Source organism: Tetrao urogallus (genome assembly GCF_951394365.1).
Source record: "Tetrao urogallus genome assembly, chromosome: 20".
NCBI lineage: Eukaryota > Metazoa > Chordata > Aves > Galliformes > Phasianidae > Tetrao > Tetrao urogallus.
In genome coordinates, this window is record NC_136833.1 from 7,391,400 (window position 1) to 7,415,533 (window position 24,134).

General features: G+C 44.0%; 1 protein-coding gene across 1 annotated transcript; it reads right to left on the bottom strand.

Annotated features, from left to right (window-relative positions):
• Window positions 1-949: 949 nt before the first annotated feature.
• Window positions 950-23,699, bottom strand: TRIM37 (tripartite motif containing 37; the record flags this gene model as incomplete). Its single annotated transcript, XM_079545127.1, has 25 exons — window positions 23,670-23,699; window positions 23,257-23,358; window positions 22,531-22,571; window positions 21,903-22,019; window positions 21,200-21,287; window positions 20,167-20,289; window positions 18,851-18,974; window positions 17,298-17,365; window positions 16,959-17,083; window positions 15,829-15,879; window positions 15,336-15,417; window positions 14,183-14,259; window positions 13,523-13,702; window positions 12,690-12,804; window positions 12,254-12,466; window positions 11,765-11,895; window positions 10,982-11,079; window positions 9,832-10,032; window positions 8,027-8,338; window positions 7,458-7,586; window positions 6,734-6,920; window positions 5,982-6,100; window positions 4,291-4,443; window positions 3,381-3,465; window positions 950-1,034 (listed from the first exon to the last, which is right to left on the bottom strand). Exons 1-25 carry the CDS (start codon window positions 23,688-23,690, stop codon window positions 950-952), a joined length of 3,027 nt encoding a protein of 1,008 aa, XP_079401253.1. The 5' UTR covers window positions 23,691-23,699.
• Window positions 23,700-24,134: the final 435 nt, after the last annotated feature.

Sequence of the window (24,134 nt, forward strand, 5' to 3'; positions counted from 1 at the left end):
TACGTATTGAGCGTGTTTGCAGAACCAGGAGGTAGGCAGTGAAAACATTTCTCTTTTAATTGATGCTGGTTTTGAGCAATGGGCTTCAGGCTGCCTGAAGCCGCTCCAAACTCGCTTGTATGCTATTCACTGTGAGTGCCAGAGGGGTTCACTTCATCCCCACTCTGCTAAGTCTCCTGTGCACGCTTTTTGAACGTGCAACTCTGAGGAATGTCTGCGTTGCAGAGAGCAGTATAGCACCAGACCAGGGAGCTGTTAACCCATTTCAATTTGCACTAAAGGTGGGTGGAAACGCATGTATATAACTTTTCTTTTACCTAGAAGTGCCATCAATTGTCCTTGCAACTAAAAACCATTCAGCATTTGAGTTAGATTGCGTTATGAACACTGAAGGACAATGTCAAAGCAGACGAACTTACGCCACGTTTATGGTGGCACATTGTCATAGAAACTCCACGCTGTTTTTGGAACACTGTGTGTCAGTGAGAAATGCACTGTCCTATGGGCAGATCAGATGAGGCATAACGAGTTCCGTGCTTAGAGATATGACTGCTGTAGTTCAGCTCCACTCTCTCTTCACTAAATCTTCCCTACCCTGGCACTGGTCTGCAGGAAAAAATATAAGAAAGATTGGTCTAAATTAGGGGCTGTTTTAGCACAATTTATTCACTCAGCACTAGTCCCATAAACAAAGCCATTAAAGGGGATACCCCAGCTTTGTTCATGCCTGTAATTTAGGGCAATCTTTCTTTAATCCATACCTTCTTTACAACAGGAACAAAAACGTTCTACCCTCGTACTGTGCAATAAGTAAGAATGAAGCACCAACACAACCTCCAACTGTACATACTCTTTTCCAGTCCCTGATGATCAGGCAGTCGCACTGTAATACTCGCCAGCATTAAAGCTAAAGAAAAATATGAATCCCACCTCTTAGGGTCTAGTACAACTATTGTACGTCGCAACTGCATCTTGTCAGTGGTTCTTTTGGTTTTTGTTTTGTTCTCTCCCTCTCCTTCACTCCAGCTGAGATCCTGAAATGGGAACAGGGGAAGCTGGCTGAGCCCACCCTGAGCACCTCCACTTGTAGATGGCCAGGCGTGGGGCAGCTGCAGCACTGGGTGCTCCTGTCCACCCACCTGTAGTACCTGTTTGTGAAACTAACATGTTCTTTGTGCCGTGAATAAGTTAAAGCTCATCATTTAGCAATGTTGGGACTTTCCCTCTGCGATTCTGTTCTACAGTTCACATATGACTTTATAGTTATAACCATGTATTAGTCATCCATATTTTATTTATGAAGCTGTTTATACAAAAACTGTTGAAGTTTTACCAGTATCTTAATAAAACAGTAATTTAAACCACGCTCCAGCTCGTCTGTTTCTTTAAAAGCTAATAAAGACTTCATCCAGATGGTGGTTGCTGTCCTCATTTTGGTGAAAGATTTTCTTTGTGCTATATAGAGAAGAAATTCTACATACAGAAGAAAACATAACTCATTGCTGGGCTACCAGGTGTGGCTACTGGGAGAAAAGCTGCCCATTACAGCTCTCGGGGGTCTGTTCTACAGGCCATGTGCTGTTACAGCACAGGCACTTTCAGGACCAGCTCCAGAATCAGTTGCTTCACTAAGGCTTTGGAACCCGTTTCCCTGCCTCTGGGATAAAACCCAGCAGCACGCAAGTTCTTCGTGAGGTCAGCAAGGCACCAGAGCACTGCTTCCTCCTGTCCCTGCAGATGCTGGGCACCAACTCCAGAACAGATCACGTGGCCAATTCAGATAATTTCCTTCAGCTTGGGCCCTCAGTAAGAGTAAAGCATCCGCGAGTGCTGAAGAGGCAGAGCTCAGCAATCACAGCTAATTGAGCTGTATGTGATAATCAGCATGCCACTCTGTGCTCATGGCATGCAGCTCAACGCAGGCCCAGAACTCAGCAGCAGGAACAAGGGGTGCATAACCCACAGCAAGGCTGCAGCTCCTTCCTTCAGCTAAGCAGCAGAAAGACTCACTGCAGTAAGAGCAAGCATGGGGCTTCTTAAGGAAGCAAGGAGGTTCTACTTGAATGCACAGCTTCAGAATTCTCTATGGACATTCACCAAATAATTCAAGAAAAAAAAAAAAAAAAGAAGTCAGCAGCACCACAGAAGAAAGTTCTGCACTCAGCCAGGCATCACCACCATTCACTGCTGAAGAACCAGTCAGTTAGCAGGGGGTAACAGGGCGCTGCTGCTCCCAACAGATGGTCTCTGTTACATTCCATGTTTACACACAAACACCTCAAACTTCGCATCAGATTTTAACATTCATTTTATTAACAAAGTGCAAACAGTTTTAAACTACGAGTTGTACAGCACTTGCACTGTGGGACATTCATACAAAAACAAACACCAGTAGTCAGATGAGACGAGGACAACTATCAGACACAGTTATTCATGCTTGTCCACTAACCAGTTACTCGGCTTTCATCATAGCTTCACAAGTAGTTTAGCAGCTCAAAATGCAATGCACAGCGGCAGAAAGTTTGGCAATGAGTTCAGGTTGGTCCACATCACAGACTGAGGAAAACAACTTCTGTGCCCACTACTTCAGCCCACCTCCATCCACTGCAGCGCAGGGAGGCAGCAGTCTCACACCATCCATTCATAGCCTTTACAGCAAGGACGTTCAGACATCAGCTATTATTCCAGTGACAACAGAACACATCCTGGAACAGGGCTCCAGCACCTTCTGGACATCTTTACAGAGCAGCTGGAGCTGGCAGAGCCAGCAGGAATGCAGCCTTTACAATGAGGCCTTCAAAGGCCATTTTGCCCCAGTAACAGACTTAAGATGACTGCAGATGAACCACACAATGGTACGACAGAATGCAGTGCACACACAGCCATGAACAACAGCCTTGGACTAAGCTCCAGTGAATAAATGTATGTCTTCCCAGGACGTGACCCAGCGAGTCTTCAGGCCCCAGCGCCGTCCTCTATCTGGTGCAGAGAAAGCCAGCTTTCAGTGACGCCCTCATTCCAGGGCACCAAGGCTTCAACAGACACAGCCTGACAATCCAAAAATCCTACACTACATTCCAAAACCCAACAGGAGCTCCGTCCTGGCAGTTACATAAGCATGCTCAACTCAGCTGCTCCCTCCTCAGCACCACCTCATTTCTGAGGACTGCCTTAAAAACGCAGATGCTGAACAGCCAGAAGGAGGCAGGTCAGCCACACTGTCATCCCCCTGTGGCAGGCTGTGCAAACACCCATCTGTCTACTGGAAACAAAAGAGGAACGTTTCCTTTATTCTCTGCAGCTCCAGGAGCAGCAGGGAAAGGTGCATCCCAGGGCTACAGCCACGCCAGAAGCCAGTGAAGGCAAACAGTTAGAAATACCTGGTGGTGTCTTCTCCATTAACGAAGCTGCGGTCATCAGAACCCATTTGATCACCTCCTGGGAACACTGAGCACCGCTCTGAAGCTGAAAACAAACCAACCAACATTTGTTACCTTCATCAGGTGAGCAATTGGAACAGAGCGAGTTCACTTTCCCTCAGCTGCAAGCACTGCTGTACTGTACTTAATCACCAACACAGCTGCACCCGATGCCTTTGGCACCACATTAGGACTGCCATGGGGCTTTAATTTAAAGGTCACTTCAGTCAAACCCAGATATGAGTAATGCTTTGATTATTCTGATGAGTTGTCAAGTTTTAGTGCCTGCTGCAGACATACAACAAAGCAGTAAACCAATTACTTAAATGAGCCGTTAGGTCACCTGCTAATGCTGTGCGAGATGCTTACTCAAGCCAAAACGCAGCTTCATCCAGCATCAGATGTCACCTTACAGCTTGCAATTTCATCAGAAGGTTAAAGCTTTTCAGAGAGACATCAGTCCTGTTTCAAAAACTCATCTCAGGTTCTCAAAGCACACTCCTGCCAATTAAGATGCAAATTCATGCCTAAGACAGTGGTTACGTCCCTGAAGTTGCAGCCTACTTAGTATCAGTGCTGGTACACAGGGAGTTCCAATTCAGAAGGACTAGAGCTATGGGTTTTCCAACACTTCCCCTGGGAGACTCACCTAAGCTGACTTCTCAAGGCTACAAAGAGCTCCCGTCTCCTGTTTTGATCTGTTTTTAATTAGGATCCCAAGAGAGGAGTTCTAAATCTTATTGGCTCTTACTTGTGCTTAATACCTCTAAGGCATCACCAGTAATCTCTGCTGCAGGAGCAGCCTGCATTAACAGGCACACAGAGGCACCCGCAGGAGCACCTGGGAAGGTTTCTCACACAACCCATTTACCTTCACTTGAGGACTGCACAGAGAAGGCATGGTTAAACCCCTCCGACGTGGAGGTGGCATCCTCCTGCTCCTCGTTTTCTGTGTCACATTCAATGTCACTGTCACTGCTCATGCCTGGCAGGAGATGAAGGACGTGCTTCTGACATGACCCACCTGCCAAAGAAACGAAACAAATCAAACAAAAGCAAAAACAACAGTGGTAAGATCTCATAGCTAAAGCATTTGATTTTCTCACATGCAAGAGTTATCAGAGACCAAGAAAAAGCAGGTTCCAAACTGACTGTGTTTACTAGAGCACTAATGAAATCGACAGAACAGCAGGGAACACTTTGGAACCAGCCTAGTTTTGCTGTGCAGTGTAACTTAAGAGGAGCAGTTCCAACATGCCACCAGCTGAGAGCAGACTCAGGTTCCTTCCTGTCTGAGCTGCATTCCCCGCCAGCTGCTCTGCCTACAAGTAGGACAGAATATGAAGGTGGCTTTTTCGACCATCTACTCAGCTCTACCAACCTGCTGCTCAAGCAGCAATACTCTGTTACGTGCCCTTCCTACACAAGGGAACCACAGCTCTCAAAGTCAAGGTGGTTTGTTTTATTTTGCCAGAACATGGGAGCACAATGGAACCAGCCAAAGACCTCCACCTCCCTTTCAAACAATTTTAGGGGTGACCAAAGGAGTACATTCTGCTCTTCTACTTCTCCAGAGTTGACACTTCTTGCAAAGAGAAAGCAAGCAGTGAAGTGAGATGCCAACTTTACTGCACTTTTTCCTCTGAAAGGAAAAAAAAAGTAATATTTGTTTCCTGGTGTTTTTAACAACGAAGTATTTTAGTTTTTAAAACATTTTCCTGTTTAGACTCTCTGCTATAACAGGAGAACTGCAGGAGCACATCATGATCACGCTGCAGTGACTAAGAGCAGAAATTCAGTTTTGTCACTGAGAGACCTTCTGTAAATGCCAACTCCCACACAATATTGCACACTGCAGATAGAGATGGATGCTGGCACCTTAATATAGGCTTTGTGCTACAATTCAGTCATTGAAATTCAAATTAGTGCAGGGGTGGAAGGCAGGAGAGTTTTAGCAAGATAAGAAAAAACTCTTCTACGTGGACTTTCAAAAAGAATGCCAATAATACTTTTTTCCAGCATGGAAAGGATGCAGGAAGGGAGGGGGGGAAAGTTTCCTCCAAGTCTCTAAGGAAACTGGCTTATGTACCACAACACCCAGCACAAATGGACTGCTGAAGGAGGGTTCCAGTGCAAGTGTGGAGGTAGTTACCACTGTGGTGCATCCCTGAAAGCAGAAGACTTAAAAGCCAAGGTCACTGATTGCTGGTTTAACTAGATAAGAAGTTATTTTCAAGGTCACGATAACAACCAGCTCAGCAAGAGGTAAAAAAAGCAAGTCCAGAGAAACAGAAGGCACCGTGTCACATTACCTGCTAGGTCTCTGCATTCATGCTGTACCATAATATCACTGCTCATGGACAGCAGTGGCACACAGGTGCTCCCCCCCCTCGTTTAGCTTTATATTGCAGCTGCTACACGTTACAGCAAAGTTCAGCAGCCACAGAAACAGCTGTTGTTTTCTCATTCTTTCCCCTTCAAGCTACTTCCATTACAGAAACAAATGACCACAGACTGGAAGCACTGTAACACCGCTTTCTTCCTTTGCAACATCCAAGTTACCTTCCTCTGGTCCTGCTGAAGCTCCCTCAGGAAGCACAGCCTGCAGCTCTCCAGTTTCAGAGCTGCCTTCCAAACCACCCGACTGCGTCCCCTCAGTGCGATATCCTTTGGAATTTGATCTGAAAATTTAGGAGAGATACAGAAATCCACGTTAGAAATCTGGCTTTCATACAGCTCTGGAAAAAAAAAAACACCAACTCCTTTCAGTGCCACATCTTGTTTAATTCATTAAGCCACATCCACTTCCAGCTTTGACTAATTTAAAAGTACTTAAAATCTAAAAAAAATCCTTCAAAGTTTATGGTGAATATATATTAAAAAAGTGATTTTTTTGTTATTTAGAAAAAAAATTAAGTACTCCATTGCACTCAGCTTAGTTACACAACAGTTATTATGAAACTGCTGAAAAGTCACAGCGAAGAATTTTCTCTGAAGAAACCTTCAGTGAGATGATATTATGGCAAGGAATCGTGGAACAGGAGACTGTGCCCACCTTTCTAATCAAAGTAGCAGACCACACCAACTGCTGATCAGAATTAAAGAAAAAAAAAGAAAAGTACAACCTGTACTCTGGTTACAGAGCCAAAAATTGATATCCATACGGAAGAACAGCAACCAATTAAACTTTGAAGCAATTCCTCTTCTCTGTTACAAGCACTCATTTCAGCAGATTGGCATTTTTTTCTTCAAAGATCAAGGGAAAGGAGAGAAGAAAGGACAAGACGAAGGGGAGAACACACAAAAATCCTTACCCTACAGCACCAGATTTTCTGGTCTTCTCCACAGCAGCCAAACCATTTAAGCCAGAAACTCCCACATCAGAATCTGACCCTTCACAAGGCCTTTCCTCTGGCTTAGGCAGTGCCTCAGAAGCATTACTGCTAACCAGGGGCCTGGGGCAGTGATGCCGACTGCTTGACTTTGAACTGCCTACTCCACCTGGGAAAAGAGGGAGAAAAGCTCAAAGCCCACCCACTTTCAGAAGAGTCAATCCAGTCAGTTTACATCACTGGTTCAGTTCAACGTGCACAAGCACACCCCCCCTACAACCTCACATTTTAAGCATCACACAGGATGCAGGTACCACCTGTGCACTTTCTCTGACCACACACACGGTCTCTATTTCCCCAGCTCATGCAGTTAAAGTTCAACTTCTAGTATCAGAGAACTCTCTTCACTACTTTTCCAAGCTACAGATGCAAGGTTGCTCGGCAGGAGCAAAGCAGCCACTCAAGTGGTGAATGAGGCTGAATCAGGCACAGTGGCTGGTCACACAGTGTGCACCATCTTCCTGTGCTTCCCACTACCACAGGTCTGTGCTGGCACAGCAGTATTAGTTATGTTTGCAAACAGACCCAGCCAAGTTTCAGGCAAACTTCAGTTGCCACATACAGGACTTCTCAAAAAAAAAAAAAAAAAAACCAACAAAACACTCCTGTACAACAGATACAACACAGCACAGATGAGCTTGCTTACCTTCACAAGTCTGCCCATCTCCCTTTAACCGAAGATTACTATCCCCACAGTCCATAGCTCTTCGTAGAGACAGACTCCCTGCTGCTCCGGAGCGAACAGGTTTGGGTGAATTACTCTTCTTACTTACAGCTGCAAACACAATTTCAGATGCAACAAGTATTCAACCAAACTGCTTACAGCATTCTGTTTGTGCTCATTTTAAGGGAGGTTAGTGACCAATGAGACCAACGTGGAGCTCAGCTCCCTATAGTGCACAAAACTCCTCCATCCTTCCTGTCAAATGGGATGGAGGAAAGCTTAAGTAAGCTGGGAGCTTCCAGCTCCCAGGCTGGAAGATAGAAAGGATAAGGATAACTAGAAGCACCTCTCACGCTGTTTGTGGCTTCTCAAATTCACCGTTCCCTGAGCTTGTGGCAGTGCTGCAGGAACTTCTCTAAGTGTAGGAATGAGGAGTGGTAACTGCAACAGCAAAATGCCAAGCTTTGCTGTGACCACGTTTCAATGCAAGCCACAAGACTGTTCCTATTTTACAGAGCATCTATGTCCCACTCCCTCCTCTGAGTACTTACAGTTCCTGATGTAACAGCTGGTCACTGAAGACTTGGTCAGTAGTTCCATGCCTATTTCTTGCAGCTTGCTGCAGCTGTCTGTTCCACAGGCAGCTAAAGCTCCTTGCTCAATGGAGAAGAAGTTGGGCTGCCCATCGCACGAGCCAGCATTGCTGCTCCTTACTTCTGATAGCTGGTTTTTTACGTCAGACATTTTGCTTCGTACTTCAGCCATCTGAGTTTTAAGCCTCTTCAGCATCTTCAAGTCCGGCGGCACACGCCACATGGCCTGGTGCCTCCGCAGGTCTCGATCTTTGAGAGAGTACGACGACGCTTCACCAAAGGGAAGAGTTGAACTCAACAGGTAAGTAAACTGTTCTCAGACAAAAATGGGCATTTTTAATAGCCCTAAGAGTTCTACCTTTTGCCCTACTGTAGATACAAGAGATGAGATGCTTTCTTTTGTACACCTACAGCCCTGTAATTTAGGATACTAGAATGGCACAACCAAGGAACAGCACATTTCTGTCCTCTGTCTGAGGAAGGGCATAGACCTTGCTCTTCACAAAGAGCAGGACCTCTGATACTGTGGCATAAATTCTGATGACAGCTGAGTACCCTATGCTGCCAGATAAGCTTGAGTTCATGAGCCTGGTTTCTAATTAAAACATCAAATTTGTTAAATGTTTTCTATAAAATGTGTTAAAAGCCATATAAGATTCTCATACCACCACCATTTCACATTAACATGTAAAACTCAAAGAAATCTGAAACTAGGGGAAAAATCCCCTTAAGTACATAACACCACAAAATTGTGCCAAAGAACCAAGACCTGAGAAAATCTGCATGCTGCTTAGATAGAAATTGATCACCTTTGATGTCTGTTTGAAGTGCTACAAGTCCTATAACCGTTTTATTGCAAATTCAGCTGTTCAGAGCTTTTCAACACCTTCAACTTAGAAAGTGAAGCTCAGCAAACTCCAAATATAACCACAGCTTTCTCTTATTTGCATGACTCAAATAAGATCTGGGAACAGTCAAACCACACACGTACATCAGCAGCAGGTAACTCCAGCTGCATGGCTTGTAGCTTAAGATCACCAAAAACCCATTAAATACAAAAGATGAGCCTAATCTTGCCTAAGTAGTACAGCTCAAAATGCAGGAGCATCTCAGTTTAAGCCGTTGGATTTCATCACTTTCCTGCCTAAGCCCATCTCCTTTTTGCCCTCTGCTTGCTTTTTAACACAGTTTTCCAGTTTTCAGTGCCTTTTTCATATAGAAGTAAATTCCAGGATTTATCTCCTTGCTGACATACACTGTGCTCCCAGTAATCTCAACCACTAAGTGTACAAACTGTGCGAAGCACGAGGTGTAACTGTTTTTTCCTCAGCAGATAGCTGTTTTGAGTTGTTTTGTCTTCCACTGCTAACCCCTTCTAGAAAAGGGCCTTTCATGCATCCCCCACAGCAACTTTGAAATGAACTGCACCAAATGCATCACTACAATGTTACCACACAAAACAGCCAGCCAGGTCAGTCACATCCCCCTAGACGAGACAAGAAGATGCTCCCTGATAAACACTTCTGTTTTCAGTTGAGTCATACAGCGTTCTCATGCTGAGGTCACCCATCAAGACAAAGAACATGTTGAGATGCAGCATTCTGATGAGCACAGAAGAGGACATGAAGAAGTCTAGCTATCAGTGAAAATGATGGCCCCTCATTCTCTTTTTCCCTCTCCACAAATCTACTTCTATCTCTGGAATTGCATTCTCAAGAGACAGCTCCAGTTTGCAATGAAATGGAAATGTGATGTGCAGTTACCTCTGCTCTGTAGAAGAGAGGCAGGTGGACGTGGCTGGAGGCCCCAGAGGTTCTCCATACCATTTCTGTCTTTTAGATCCAACAGGTGGATTAAAATCAAGGGATCAATATCCAGTAAACTGCTGCTAGCTGCTGAGCCCAGGGCACTGCCTCCTCGCCTCGAAGGTCTTCCACTTGCACTGGTGTAGCCATGGCTGGTACCTGAGGAAGAGTTATGGAGACACAGCATGCATGTAAGTGACAAGAGCTGGAGAGTTCAAGCAGATCAGGCACAGAAGCACTCCAAGAAACGTAACAAGGTATCAGTATTATTTCATCCCCTTAAGCATTCTGAAAGCAGTCAGATATACTTCAACAATCTTTAAGCTAAGCACCACCACAGGAGAGGAAGGGAGGAAAAGAAGTGTTTGGCTCATATCTTCCATGTAAATCTCTTAATAAATAGATTGAATCAATCAATTAACAGATCAATACAAACAGCATTTATTCTCAAGGCACGCACATAAACCTTCTACCTTTTTCACCTGCCCCATTAGACTTCCTCTGCAGCATTTCTGGTGTCAGTTCTGATCAGGTCATCTCTATGGTTATCTCTACCATACAGAAATATGCATACATTCAACATTTCAGAGTCTTAGCCTACAGCTCACAGTTTGGGTTATAATGATCTCCAGAAGGCATGAGATCTTAGAACACCTTTCTATTTTAACAATTTAAATATCTTTCTTCTTGACTTTTAAGATTATTCACTCCCTTCCACACAGTTCAGGTTTTATAGTGCATAAAAATCTAGAGTGAATGTATCATGTGCTTGGAGGCCACACAGATACGAGTGAAAAAAAGTCTTCCAAATTCATTTTATTGAAATGGAAGGATTTTCTAAGAGGCAGAGAAATCTCCCTCCTAACTTCCACATCATTTTAAACATCTCCAGATTTCCCCCCACCGTTTTTATGCTTTTTTTTTCTAAACCAAACCAACGAGATGTTTCTGCTATGCTGCAATAATCAGTACAAACTACATGATGCAGCACTTCCAAAAATAGAAATGCCTGCAGAACACACAGCTTGACGTTGCTTCCAAAAAGAACAGGGGAAGAAGTCCAGCAGTGCTTTGCATCTACAGGAATTCTGAAGGCTATTTTTCATACCTGATGCCCCAGGAGCAGCAGCAGCTGCTGCATCTTCCATGAGATCTCCTTCTTCCAACTCCATATTATTGCTGTATTCCACATCGTTTTCTCCAGACCTGAAGAGAAGATTGGGGTGGAAATGGCAGAATTACATATTACATACAAAATACAGTTATTAGATTCTGGCTGCTCCCATTAAACATTATGGCACGCACCACTGAGAAAAACACAAAGCACCATGAACAGTTCCTTCTGCACTCCAAACTACACAAATTAGTGCGTTAATTAAACGGCTGACTAATAACCAGGAGTCTAAAAGTATCACACAGATCCAGGCAGTAAAATCTCATCCTGTAAACCTCTCTACCTGTGCTTGTTACTTGTTACAACACATTCTCACGTTTTAATGGACGCTCTAGATTTGGCATCAGTGCATCAGCTAAGAAAATGAAGTTCTCTGCTTTTCAGAAACTACCTTATCACCACTCCTACTGCATCCCTTTCTAATACCAAGCTCTATTTCATTGTGGTGCTGATCAGCACAGAAACAAATTCCTTCCTGTTTTGTCAAAGAATCTTTACAGGCTATCAAAAACAGAAGCACTATAAAAGCAAAGGAAGAGACCAGTAAGTAAAGAACCAGTGCCTGAAAATTCTTTAACATCAGCTTAAGTTGCTTCCAGCACAGGAAACATCCCTTATGTTGCACTGACTCCCAAATATACTGTAACTCTGTGCAACAAATCAATTTTTACTGCTTGGGAAACACAAGGTGATTATCTGGGATTTTAAGTTACTTACATAGTTTCTTCATCAATATCATTCTCTTCAGTGTTGCTGGTTGCCGTAGAACTAGCTGAGGAGCTGCTGCCATCAAGGTGGTTCACTTCATCTTCTCCAGCAAGATCCAAATCACCATCAGAGAGCTCGTGCTAAAGAACAAGAACATTTCACTCAGACTGCACTGCTTTTGTCAAGAGCTACAAACAGAATCCTTCTCCTGCAGCGGTGCCACCCTGCCAGATAGAAGTGATGGGTCTGAAAGCACAGTAAGAGCTGGTGACAAAGAAAGTTACATTGCTCAGCTGCAACTGGGAAACCTCCTTACAGCAGGATCATGTAGCTCTGCTCCAGAACATCCCTAAGACACCTCCTGCTGTCAAACCCATTGTCTCCTATTTCCACAAAGAGATTAAGTCTCATTTACAATTCAAAACTTCACAAGTGTTTCTACTGCTAACCTATTATAAAAAGCCACACAAGAGAAGGCAAAATAAAGACAGTTCCTACACTGAAGTCTTCATGCTGTATCTTCTCTTCATCCTCTTCCTTGTTATCTCGCATTAACCCTGGAGCAGCAACGTTCTCAAGCAGTACTTCAGTGCTTGGTCCAGACTTTTTTGATCTTGTTTCTTGTCCATCATCATTCTGGGGACTGAGGTGAGTGTCTGGGGGTGAAATGCCTCGTGACTTCTGAGTCCGGGAAAGCTCAATTGCGAGCCTCTTAATTAGAGAGACACACAGAAACACACACAGAAGATAACAATGGAGCAGCATCATTGCATCAAACCCTTCTTGTTGACTTGCACATATATTAAATGCCATCAAAGCACAGTACATGTGGCTACCCAGATAAACAAAAATGCCAAATATGAGCTCCATAACTTAAAACAGTTAATTACGAGGCAACAAAAAGTGATTTTATATCAATGTACATCAAACTTACTTCTTTGAGATTATTTATTTGTTGGATATAACTTGTCTGAGCAGCTTCCAACTGAGCAATATACCAGTGTTGATCTCGACACTTCTGGAAGAAGGTTGGCGAGCGCACCTGAAACCTTCAAAACAGCAGTTGAGAAGTCTGAATTTTCTGACAAAGTCAGAAAAGCCCTGCCTAAGAACACTGGATGACCAGAAATGCCATCGTAACAGGCATCACGCAAGGGCATCCCTGCCCACAGCAGCAGGGTTGGAACTACATGATCTCTAAGGTGACTTCCAGCCCAAGCTATTCTGTGATTCCATGAACAGTACTTCTGTACTCACTATCCTGAATGCAATGAATAGCAGAAGCAATTATAGGACAGACATTATATCATTGTCCCAAACCAACATCAGCAAAATCAACACACTACAAAGCATTTAATAGGAGCAAGAGAAGGTCTGTGTAGTGATGTCTGAAGTAGATGAACAAAGTTCCTACATTTGTCCTGTTATTGCAGCATTACCTCTTACATTACAGACTTCTTTCCTTCCTTCCCAAAGCTCTCTCATGCTCACTACCCAGAGAGAGAGAATACATCCTCTTTCTCACTTGAGTTACCTACAGATCTCTACTCAGGGAGTAGCAGTGTCAAGCATAGCTCCTTCTCAAATAAATACCAACTCTTCTCAACTCACTTTAGCAAGCTTGCCCCTTTTACACTTATGACAGTAAAATCCATTTATGAAAATCATGTCACAATTACTTTAAGTTTAACTAATTGTTTTTTACCTCAGTAGTACATATACTTCATGAAATAATATCACAAACCCCCCCCACCATGTCTACCTTACCTTAGGATCACAGTGTCATTTTGTCTGTTCAAATAGCCTTCGTTAGCTAACAAGTCCAGACGAAAGAATCTGTTGTAACCCCAGCATTCTCCAACTTCAAAATCAGAGGCAAACTCTCTAATTATGTTTTTAGTGGGATCGTTGGTGGACTGGTGAACCATTTCCACGCGGTACTCATACCTACATGTAGGAAGATCACAAGGCAAAGATCAAAACAAAGAGATCAGAACTGCTGAATGCACCGGGCCAAAGCAAGCTGCCCTCCCTGAGAAGCTACGTCCACCTGGAGAGGTGACTCAGTTGTAAGATGTTACTGAAGACAAGAGAACTGGGGAAAGAAGGCAGTAACAGGGAGTCATCTGGTAAACCAAGCCTACAACGGAACGCTACGAGACAGAGTCTCTCATCAGGTGTTCAGCCAGTTTGCTTCCTTCCTTGAACAAGCCACTGAGTAACGGCCTGAAAATATTTTCAGGCTCAACAGCCAACAGGAATCTCACCAGCCTTTTCAGCACCGACTTCACCAGTCCCCTGCAACACTGCAGGACTCCAGGCTGCTCTTTTCCAAACCCTTCAGATGCTTCAGCAATAGAAAAATAAAAACCACCAAGAAAACACAACATCAAAAGTTACTGCTGTTCTCAAAGAAGGTTTGCTTACTTGGATGTCTCTGGCAAGCCAGCTGACAGCTCCAAGAACACAGACAGGTAGTAGCCCCGTACGACTCCATTTCCATCCTTGAGAAAACATAAAATATAGAAATTAACTGATTACAAATAAAGCCAAAACCAGATAAAACCCACCTCTATGCACTCTTGAAGGTTTGGGAAGTAGTTTCAGGAAGCAGTTTCCATCAGATTTTCAGCAGTAGTCCATTTCATACACTACAGCTTTGATTTTTATTTTATTTTTTTTTTTTTAAGTCTCCTGTGACCTAGAACTCTTCCTGTAATTTGAATCAGTGTAGAGTTCTCATCTGGAAATGCATAAACACTTTATTTGTATCACTCAAAACTCAAAGCAGAGCTTTAGTTATTCTATTAAAAATTAGGAGTTCACTTGAGTGGCAGACTGAATGGACAAACAGCTGTCAGTGTACTGGAGCACAATTAACATATGAATGAAAAAGAAGTAAAAACAGCTGCAAGTTTACACATCAGTTTGTATCTGTCCAGTTTCCACTTGAATTCTCAAGATGAAAACAGCTCAGGTCAAATATTAGTTCTGAAGTACTTTATGTAAAGCTGCACTTCAAAGCCACTTCATTTTTGAAGGAAGAGTCATTTTTACTTCTTCAGAAGAACAAACAGTGAAAACGTTATGTCAGTTAACAGAGAAACCATGTCTGAATCACCAGAAAAAAACATTTTGACAGAACTTTCTACCCTCATTGCAATCAAGAACAAGGAATGGCTCAACTTTAACCCTCTGGATTGAAGAAGCGATTCAACTTACCGTTTGAAAATCAGCTTTAAAGCCTTCTAGCAGCACACCTTACACAGCCAATCCTGAATGCCCGTCACCCTGAAGGCTTGCACAGCAGCCCACCTGTGTGCTGCTCGAATACAGCACTGTGCATACATGTTAACCAGATTAACTTCCCTGAGAGCCTTCAGTAAAGGATATCTGGAGGCAGAGGAACGCCCCGCCTGCTCAGGATTAATTCTGCAGCCCTACGTTCCTCCCCTCCCCATCCCTCTGCCCATGTCTGCCACCAAGAGAAACTAACTGATGTCTCCTCACAGCAGAAGCACACGCAGGTCACTCAGGGAGTTTGGATGCAATGACAATTTCAGTTGAAAACGTAACTCACTGGGTAAACTTTTAACCTCCAACAAAGTCCTGACACCTGAAGAGGTGGGCTGTAAACAGGATCTGCTCGCTGACGCAGTGTACTATTGAGAGAGGAGAGAAAACATTTGCTATTGGCACAAAGCAAAACCCTCCAGACACTGCACATACACTTGCACTCTGTAGGACCACCCTTCCTGCTGCACAGATGTGTAGCAGCACGAGGCCACACACAATGTTAAGTCCTTAAGAATATATGTACTCCTTACAAAGTTACCCAATCCTTTGTATAAGGAGCAATAAGTACCTCGTCTTAATAATTAAAAATCCTTATCAATTTCCAATTTAGCTAGGATTAACTGCTGTTCAAAATCAGATTTTGACCAAGTCTGTCACATCCAGCAGCTTTCAACAAAGGCGACTCAGTGTTTAAAAAAAAAAATAATCACACATGAACAGAAGAAACAGAAAACGGCTCCTGAGAGTCCAAGAAATATCACAAGATCCATTCTTACCTAAAGTTTTCCAATACAAAAGTAGTTGAGTCATAGGCTGGAACCAATTCACTGGAAGGAAAAAAATACATTAGAATACATTCAATAACAACCTCTTAATAGATTGAATTTCATATCAAATTCACTGGTAGCACCAGGAGCATGAAGCTGTTGCTGTTAAGTGTAAAACTGAAATGCTTCTACTTCAAGAGCACAAGATACATCATTGGATGATGAGTATTCAGCTTAAGTTTACCTTAGAGAGATCTTTAAATTTTTTTCAGAAGACACTTCAGGACAATACAACTATTGCAACTTGAGATTGCATTTAAAAGCAGCCTAGATTGATTTGAGGGATTCAAATCAATTCCTCAGATTTCTCAGGCTTGCAGTTTTATGGGGATGACTGGCAGCCAGCTTTCTCAAACTCTGCAACTTCCCCAGAGCCCAGCACTAACAGCACTCTCTTTATGAAGAAGTGTTAGGAAGTGATTTTGTCTAAATATTAAGGTGACCTGCAGAGGCATCTCATGAGAGCCTTGCAATTATATACTGAATGATCCCATTAATTAGAGACAAAGGACAAACCAGTAAACTAAGTGTAAAAGGGGAAAAAAAAAAAAAAGAAAAATCGAGTGAGCTGGAACCCACTGTTCTGACTCCCCAGCAGGGATACAGACTAATGACAAAGGCCCTGCAGGAACAGAAAGCCTAAGTGAGGCGTAGGCTGCTAAGGGAAGGCACACAGTTGGACATTTCTGGTGTAAAAACTTGGACACAAACTGAGTCAGGGACACCAAGTTCAACGCCAAGAAATGAACGGAACCACGCTACCAGATCTCTCGCATGGCAGAGAAGTACAACTCCCCTGCACCAGAGGTGGTTATCAGGGAATCTCTCTGAAACCAACCTAACCATCAGAAATTCATCACCCGTTCCTTTAAACCCACACACTGCTATACCTGCCCTCATTTTACACAAGGTTTATGCACATGACATACATCCTACCTCCCAGACTCACTACAACATCCTCCTCCATACAGCTGAAATCTGTTTCTCGGGACATGGGAAATCCTCCTCTATTTTGTACCTAGCAAAGCAGTTACAAGATGCCTCTCACAACTGCAACAGAGAGGAAATGCAACACCTACCTTGTGAAGTCAGGAGGAACAGGAGTAGTGACAAATGAGGCCATAGGCTTCCGGTGAACCTGCTGGAACATCATCAGGATCTCTGAACTTTTGGATATCAGCTCGCTCTTACTGCATGACCGTAACTATCAGGGAACACATAAAGAAGAAGGATGCTTGCACCATCACTGCCAAACAGATGGTGGCCACTTTGGATTTCAAACAAATAGCTCTATATCAGGTAATAGTCACCCCTTCAAGTAACACTTGAAAAATAAGTAAATAAGAAAGAAGGTCAACTGAAGAACTGTCCATGTGTTATACATACAAACGTTACACTTCAGCTGTTTTCATAATCACCTGATGCTCCACTTCCTCAAGCAGGGACTCCAGGAGTTCAGTTTCTTGGGTAAGAGATGTCTTTTGACCTGTTTAAAGACAGGAAGACCTGTTTAAAAACAAGATGACACATTCCCAAGGTTGATTGAGAAAGCATTTTCAAAGCAAGCCTACGTTTTTAATTAGAGCTGTAGCAATGAACTCATTTGAGGTTAAGACAATATTGAAACATTCTCTGTGTCCCAGAAATGGCAGGTTTGTTGTTTCAGGGCACTTTTTTGAACAAAAAAAGCAGGACTGACTTCACTGCATTTGCTTTCCTCCAGAAATCTCTTTAATGTGAGCAGACACTTTGCAAGTCCACCATTTCTCCGGACTTTGATTTTTGTTTTCTTCATTAAAAACAACAACAAATGGAAAAAAAGAAAAAAAAAAACAAACATTAAAATGTGTTTGTGAACTTCAATTAGCATGAAGCCTGAGACAAGGAAGAGCAAAAAAGCTCTGTCACATGTCTGTTTTTTTCTCATGGGGATTTACTTTGTCACTATCACACATTAAGTGCCCCAAGAACGCTTGGTAATCCTTAGAAAAAGAGGTGTTACATGGGAAATGTTCATCTGGACATGCAAATAACCAAGGCTTTCTGCCACAGTTCTAAGAGTGATCTTCAAGCCATACACCTTAAAACAAACCTTACAACACAGATACAGGGCCAACAATGTATTTGCTCGTTTGCTCTGATGTGAGAGTTGTGTTCCTCGCAAGACTGAGTTCAGATGTGTAACATTTCAAGACTGTCTAAAGAGACTGGCATCTCACATCTCACAGAGCTGCCATCTCCAGTATGAGCTGCTATCTGTGTACTTATCAGCATGAAAGCACACGTGGAAAAAACAAGGCACACAGAAGCACAGATGAAAGACTGAGTGAGCAAAGCACGCAGGGAGCTGCTGCCTGCAGAGGAAAACTCAAAGTCAAAATAAAAATACTTTCTAAAAGCATTGCTCCTGTAAGCTTCAGTAACTATCACCCATCTCGCCTCTCTTGAAACCAAAGAACTCAAGTGACCAGCCTCCAAAAGCAAAAGCATTAGGAACTAAACTACAACTCTGATTCCAGATGCCCTGCTCTTCATTTGCAGACTGCCCACACACGTGGCTCTGAATGGCTGCTTAGCAGGCAACAGTGAAACTTCAAGTTCTTTCAATTACATTAAGAGGAGGCAGCATAACAAAGATGTCTCTCTGGGCTAACACCAAAGATCACGGAAACACGGTGCCACTGTGAGACAAAGCTCTACATATCTTCCAATTAAGTTTAAGTGTTCTCTGAGCTATTTATTATACAGGAGTTTGTAACTAACAGAACAAGCTACCTCCAGAAACTCAGGGCTGCAGCACAGTAACTACAATATTAAATACAAGGCCTACTGTAGGTGGTTTTCTGTCAGTTTCCCAGCTTAACCCCATTACACGGCACAAGCAGTCACGATCCAAGGCTAAGGAAGTTTCTCAGCACATTTACACATTTTGAACACATTGCTCCCATTCACATATCAGGCAAACACCCACCCATCAGTGTTATGAGCTTGTTCTTCAGCTGAGTGTCCAGCCGGGCAATCATCATCTCCACTGCATTCCTGATCTCCCGAACTCGTTCATCCTTTGCACTGCGCACTGCCTCCACGTTCCTCTCCTAAAAGAGGGTTCAGGAAAAAAACAAACAAACATGGATAAAGAGAAACTACTCACACTTTTGCACATTTTACTCATCGAAACGACCCCAGCGATTATACAGTGATCTTCCAGAGCCCGGAGATCATAAATCCATACAATGGGATGGAAGGGGCCCTAAAGATCACCTCGTTCCAGCCCTGCTGCCACAAGGCAGAGTTGCCACACGTTAAATATGCAACAAGACCTCCTAGAGCCCCTTCCAGCCATTTTCTTTGAGAAAAAAATAAAAATCCTGGTCTTAAGGAACTCAAGCGTGCACGTTTAGAACAAGAAAACAGGAATGTGTTTTTAGATGAGCTCCATTACAGGTTATTCCTGTTGCCAAACTCAGTACTTCATTATGTTGTTTTACACATCCTTCAACTGCTACTGAACACAGAAGTGTTGCCCTCTGGTGGGTAACCAAAGGTTAACAACAAACTTGAGCAACGTTTTCTCAATACAAATTCACCATTCGAAGATTATTCAGCATCCAGTTTAGAAAATACAACTATCAGTGCTTCTTCTGTAACCTCAGTAGTATAGGAAAAAAGAATTACTTTGTTGGAAACAGGAACAGTTGGACAGAACTTGTGCCCTTCTTCTTGCAAGGGATTTCTCTACACTTCACAAATACCTCCAAGTGAACTCAGTTCTGCACTGAAGCAGAGCTAAGCCACCACTGCGTGCAGCTAACAGCTGCCTGAGCTGCAGCACACCCAGGAACCACTGACACTTGTTCAAAAACAGGCTGCATTTAAGCTCAAGTACACTTTTATTTTATTTTCCCAGAGGAAAGGGAATAAGATCTGCCGTAACAAAGCATTTGTGTGCTGGTTTGGCACAGCAGACTGCACGTTTTATGTTTTACTGCTTATAAAAATAACCTTTCAAAGAACTGCTTGAGTTGAGTTTGACATACCACGCACAAGAGATACATTCCCTGCTAGCCAACACACACCTTTCTGTCTGACAATTGCAAAGACATTGAGAATGTGTAAATGGAACTAAGAAGTGAAAACTTCTGAGATAATCTGTTTACTTTCACAGAATCAACTGTGCACAGGCACCAAAAATATCTCTGAGCATATGAAATTGAATACTATTTCCATTATCCTCTGACAATGGCACACTGCAGGAAAACATGGTGTTATTTTGAGTCAATTTCTTACCACTTCTTGCACTAAACTGATCAGCTCCATGAGTCTCCTCCTAAGCTTTGCCACTTCTTCGTTCACTTTCGTGACGTGCTGTTCATATATTTCTGCCAGTGGCTTAAAAGTATGTCCTCCATGCTATTAAAAATGATAATAAATAAGTCAGGAGAGGAGAATAGAACATATCATTTTAACTTCAGTCTGCTCCTATTAAATTACTGACAGAGGGGAAGGAAGCCTCCTCATGTATCACTCGCTCTGGAAAAGTTCCAAAGCAGACAGCAAGTAGGAAGTCTGCCTCTCGCTTCCCTTCATAAGAAGTCATGAATTTGGCTTTCATAACACCCAAACTTCCTGTCAAGAAGTCCTCCAAAAATAAACTGCTTTATTCACTGGGCTGCTCTAACAAATCAAATAGAGACAGAAGGATCATTCCTACTAAAACAGCCTTCCCAAATAAAAGCAGCATCGTGTTAAAGCAGCATTCAACCACCGATATTCCAAGGCAATGCAGCAGTCTCTCCCTGAAATATTCTACTGAGAGGATAATAAACGGTGTGGTGAACTGCAATGCTAAAACACCTTTGCAGATATTCAGGAATATTACCCAGGATGCTTCCATAACATTATCTAAATACTCTGAGAAAGATTTCTTCCTTTACCCATAAAATTCCTCACCACCTACTGTTTGCCCATCCTGAAGCTTGTTACCTTCCTTGTTATTTTAGTCTCCTTTCAAAAAAAAAAATAATAATATATACACACACACACACACACATATATATATATATATATACATACATATATATATATATACATACATATATATATATTCACTTTGCTTCTCTAATTAGAAACACAAGAAACCCACATTTCAAAACCCACATTCACACTGAGTTATAAGAGCATGCACAACTATAGTACTGGCATGGTAACTCAATAGCCAAATTAAGTTCCATAGCTTCTCCATTTCCTCAGACTGCAGCTGGACTCGATGCTGGCACTCCTCACTGCAGCACCCTGCAGCATTCCAGCAGGCTGCTCTTACCATTCCTCCCCAGAGCGCACACTGGTGGCAGATGCACTTCTTACAGGTCCAGCAGAACACACTGAGCTTTTCGTGATGATTTTCACACCTCAAGCAAAACAGAAAAACAACGTATCAAACACAGAGAATGCTTACAATAAAGCCCAGAACTCCAGTAGAGCATGAAGCATTAGCGTAGATTCGCAAGAACATCAACAAAAATCTTTTTTAAAATAAACATCCTTAGTATTGTCAGGAAGTATCCCACAGAAAAACAAGTGTATTAATAAAAATCAGATTTATGCTCAGCAGGTAGAGGTTACCATCCCTGAATCAAGCTCAGAATCCTATCAGCAAGCCCAGCACAGCCCAGGCAAACCTCCAGTGTGTCTCCCCTGCTCCTCCACCAAGTTTCAGGTATTGCAGAAGGCACTGAGCACACAGTTAGTCTCTGTCCATTTTTCAATGCTTCTGCTCACATTTCCTCTCATTTAAGCTCTATTCATCCAAGTGAGAAACAGTATAATACAGGAGCTTTATGTGCTACTATGACAGAAATGAACTCCAACTTTCAGAGACAACACTGATTACGACCATTAAGCGATGGCACAATTCAGCCTTTAAATCAGAAAACTGTCCAGACTTAACAAAAACAAGATGAAATTAAAAGCTCATTCCCATAAGGCAAACTGCAAACCCTTCACGTGAGGAATGTTCTATTTACTTGTCTTTCTCATTTTCTTCATGCTTTGTGAGGCTGCACAGTTGAAGCGTATCGAGCTGCTGCGTGACCTCCTCTGCCCAGCGACAGTTGACGAGCTCTCGGAGCTGCAGTGGGGCTCTGCAAGAAGCATTGCTGAGAGTTACAGCGAGAACCGTGCTGCAGGAGCTAGCAGAGCACACTGAGATGAGATCAGTTCACCAAATCCACATCACTCAAAAAGTCAGTAGTTGTTTCAGACACACAGCGACGCGGTGTTTTAAGCTGGCTTGCTCTTACTGGAGGAAGAAAGGTCAAACCACCCCACAGCTACACAGGGGCTCCAGAACTACCCTCACAGTCACGTGTGCCTGGATAACACTTGGCAGATATTTCATTTCTCAGCATTTCAATTCTCCCATCACTCAGCCATCTCTACAGCTGTGCTTCAATGAACACCTCTGTAAAACACAGAAATACTTACCTCCTTACAAGCCTTTTAAAATTACACATTAAATACTTTCAAAGCTGAATATGAAGTTCTGCAAAAATGATTGGCTGTTTCCTCAAATACCTCCCCTTCCTTAGGGGAAAATACATCCCACCTTCGATTCACACAGATAATGTATTCCTGGTGTTCAAAATCCCTTACCTACAATGAGGGCACTGAGCTCTTTGTTCTGTCAGCCAACGCTACGAAGTAAAAAGGAAAGTTTTTAAAGAAACAGCAGGGAAAGAACTACAAGCAAGAACAATCTATTGTTATTTATGAGTTAATTCTTTTCATTAGTCTTCTACTTTTCCTTTTTTAGAGATTTGAAATCAAACTATTCAACCACTTGTTACAAAAGAAGCTGCAATTTGTATCTTAGAAACAGGACAGCTGCAGTCCTCAAATCAATCCAGTTAAAATGAATAGAGGAATTCTGCAGCATCCAAAGTTCCAGCAGCAGCCACGTACATACCTGGTGCAGGTTCCCAGAGCTCCAGGCTAACAAATACATCGCAACAAAAGAAAGCAAAAGATACTTCAAAGACCAGGAATTCCTGCTACAACTTATTTCCCCCTATTGGCGCACAAGTTAGACACCTGCAGACCAATGGTCAACCCCACGTGGAACCTCTGAATGTTTCTCCACCAGAAAGTTCCACACAAAGACAAGTGGCTGAGGAAGGAACGTTGAAGGAAGGGTCACAATACAGCTGTGCCTTAAGAGCAGAGGGCTGTTGAACACAGCAGGGCCTGCTGAGAGCACCGTGCAGAGACAGGGAACGCTCAGAACCCCACAGGGAGGGCAAGACAGAACACACCGCCTGCTGAAGAGCAGCTCCTAAGCTCGTATGTTTGCAAGCTAACGACAGCGAGGAGCAAACTCACCCGAATGCAGCTGAAGCAGCACAGCTTGGAGCAGTGAGGGCAGAGCCGCGCATCGCGCAGCTTCTCCATACAAATAAAGCATCGGAACACCTCGGCGATGCTCTGGAAAAGGGCAGACGGTTCCTACTGTCACCGCCTGCTTCGCACGCAGAGCTCAGCACCGCCATCCCGTAACATCCCGCCCGCACACCTCGCGCCCATTTTGCGACGTTCTTCTTCAAGGACCCGCTCCTCCCTTGGATCATTTTCTCTTCCCGAGTTCCGCACCTCCTGCCCGCCCCCCGGCTCCGTTACGGCACCGCAGCCCGCGGTCCCGGCTCCGTATTCTCCGAGCCCCGTTACACCGCGGAGCCACGCGCCGCCCCGCACAGCGCACCTGGGCCGCGCCCTGACGGAGCGCAACCGCCGCTCACCTCCACGCTCTGCTCGTCCATGGCCGCGGCTCTCCCGGAGGGAGCGGTCCCTTCCCTCCCCGGCTCTCCCGCCCCGCGACGGCCAAAATGCGGACGCGGGAAGCGCTAGGAGCCGCCGCGATGAGGCGGCGGACGGACGCCCCGCACCCGGCCGGCCGCAGCCATAGTAGCGGCAACGGGGCGGAGCCGCCCGTCAGCGAGCCAGCCCTGCGCAACGCACTGCGCACGCGCGGACGGGCCGGGGGCGGGCTGGGCGCTGTGCGCGCGCTGCGCTGTCCGTTGCCGTGAGGCGTTGGCTGCGCGTGCGGCGCGGGAACGTCTGCTAGGAACGTGCGTGAGGTGCGGGGAGCTGCCCGCCTCACAGCCCGCACCGCCACGGCACGGCACCGCCGTTCCCCCCCGTGAGCGCCGATCGAGAGCTCTCTCGTTTGACGGCCTTCATCTGTCACAAAATCAGGAGCTTAA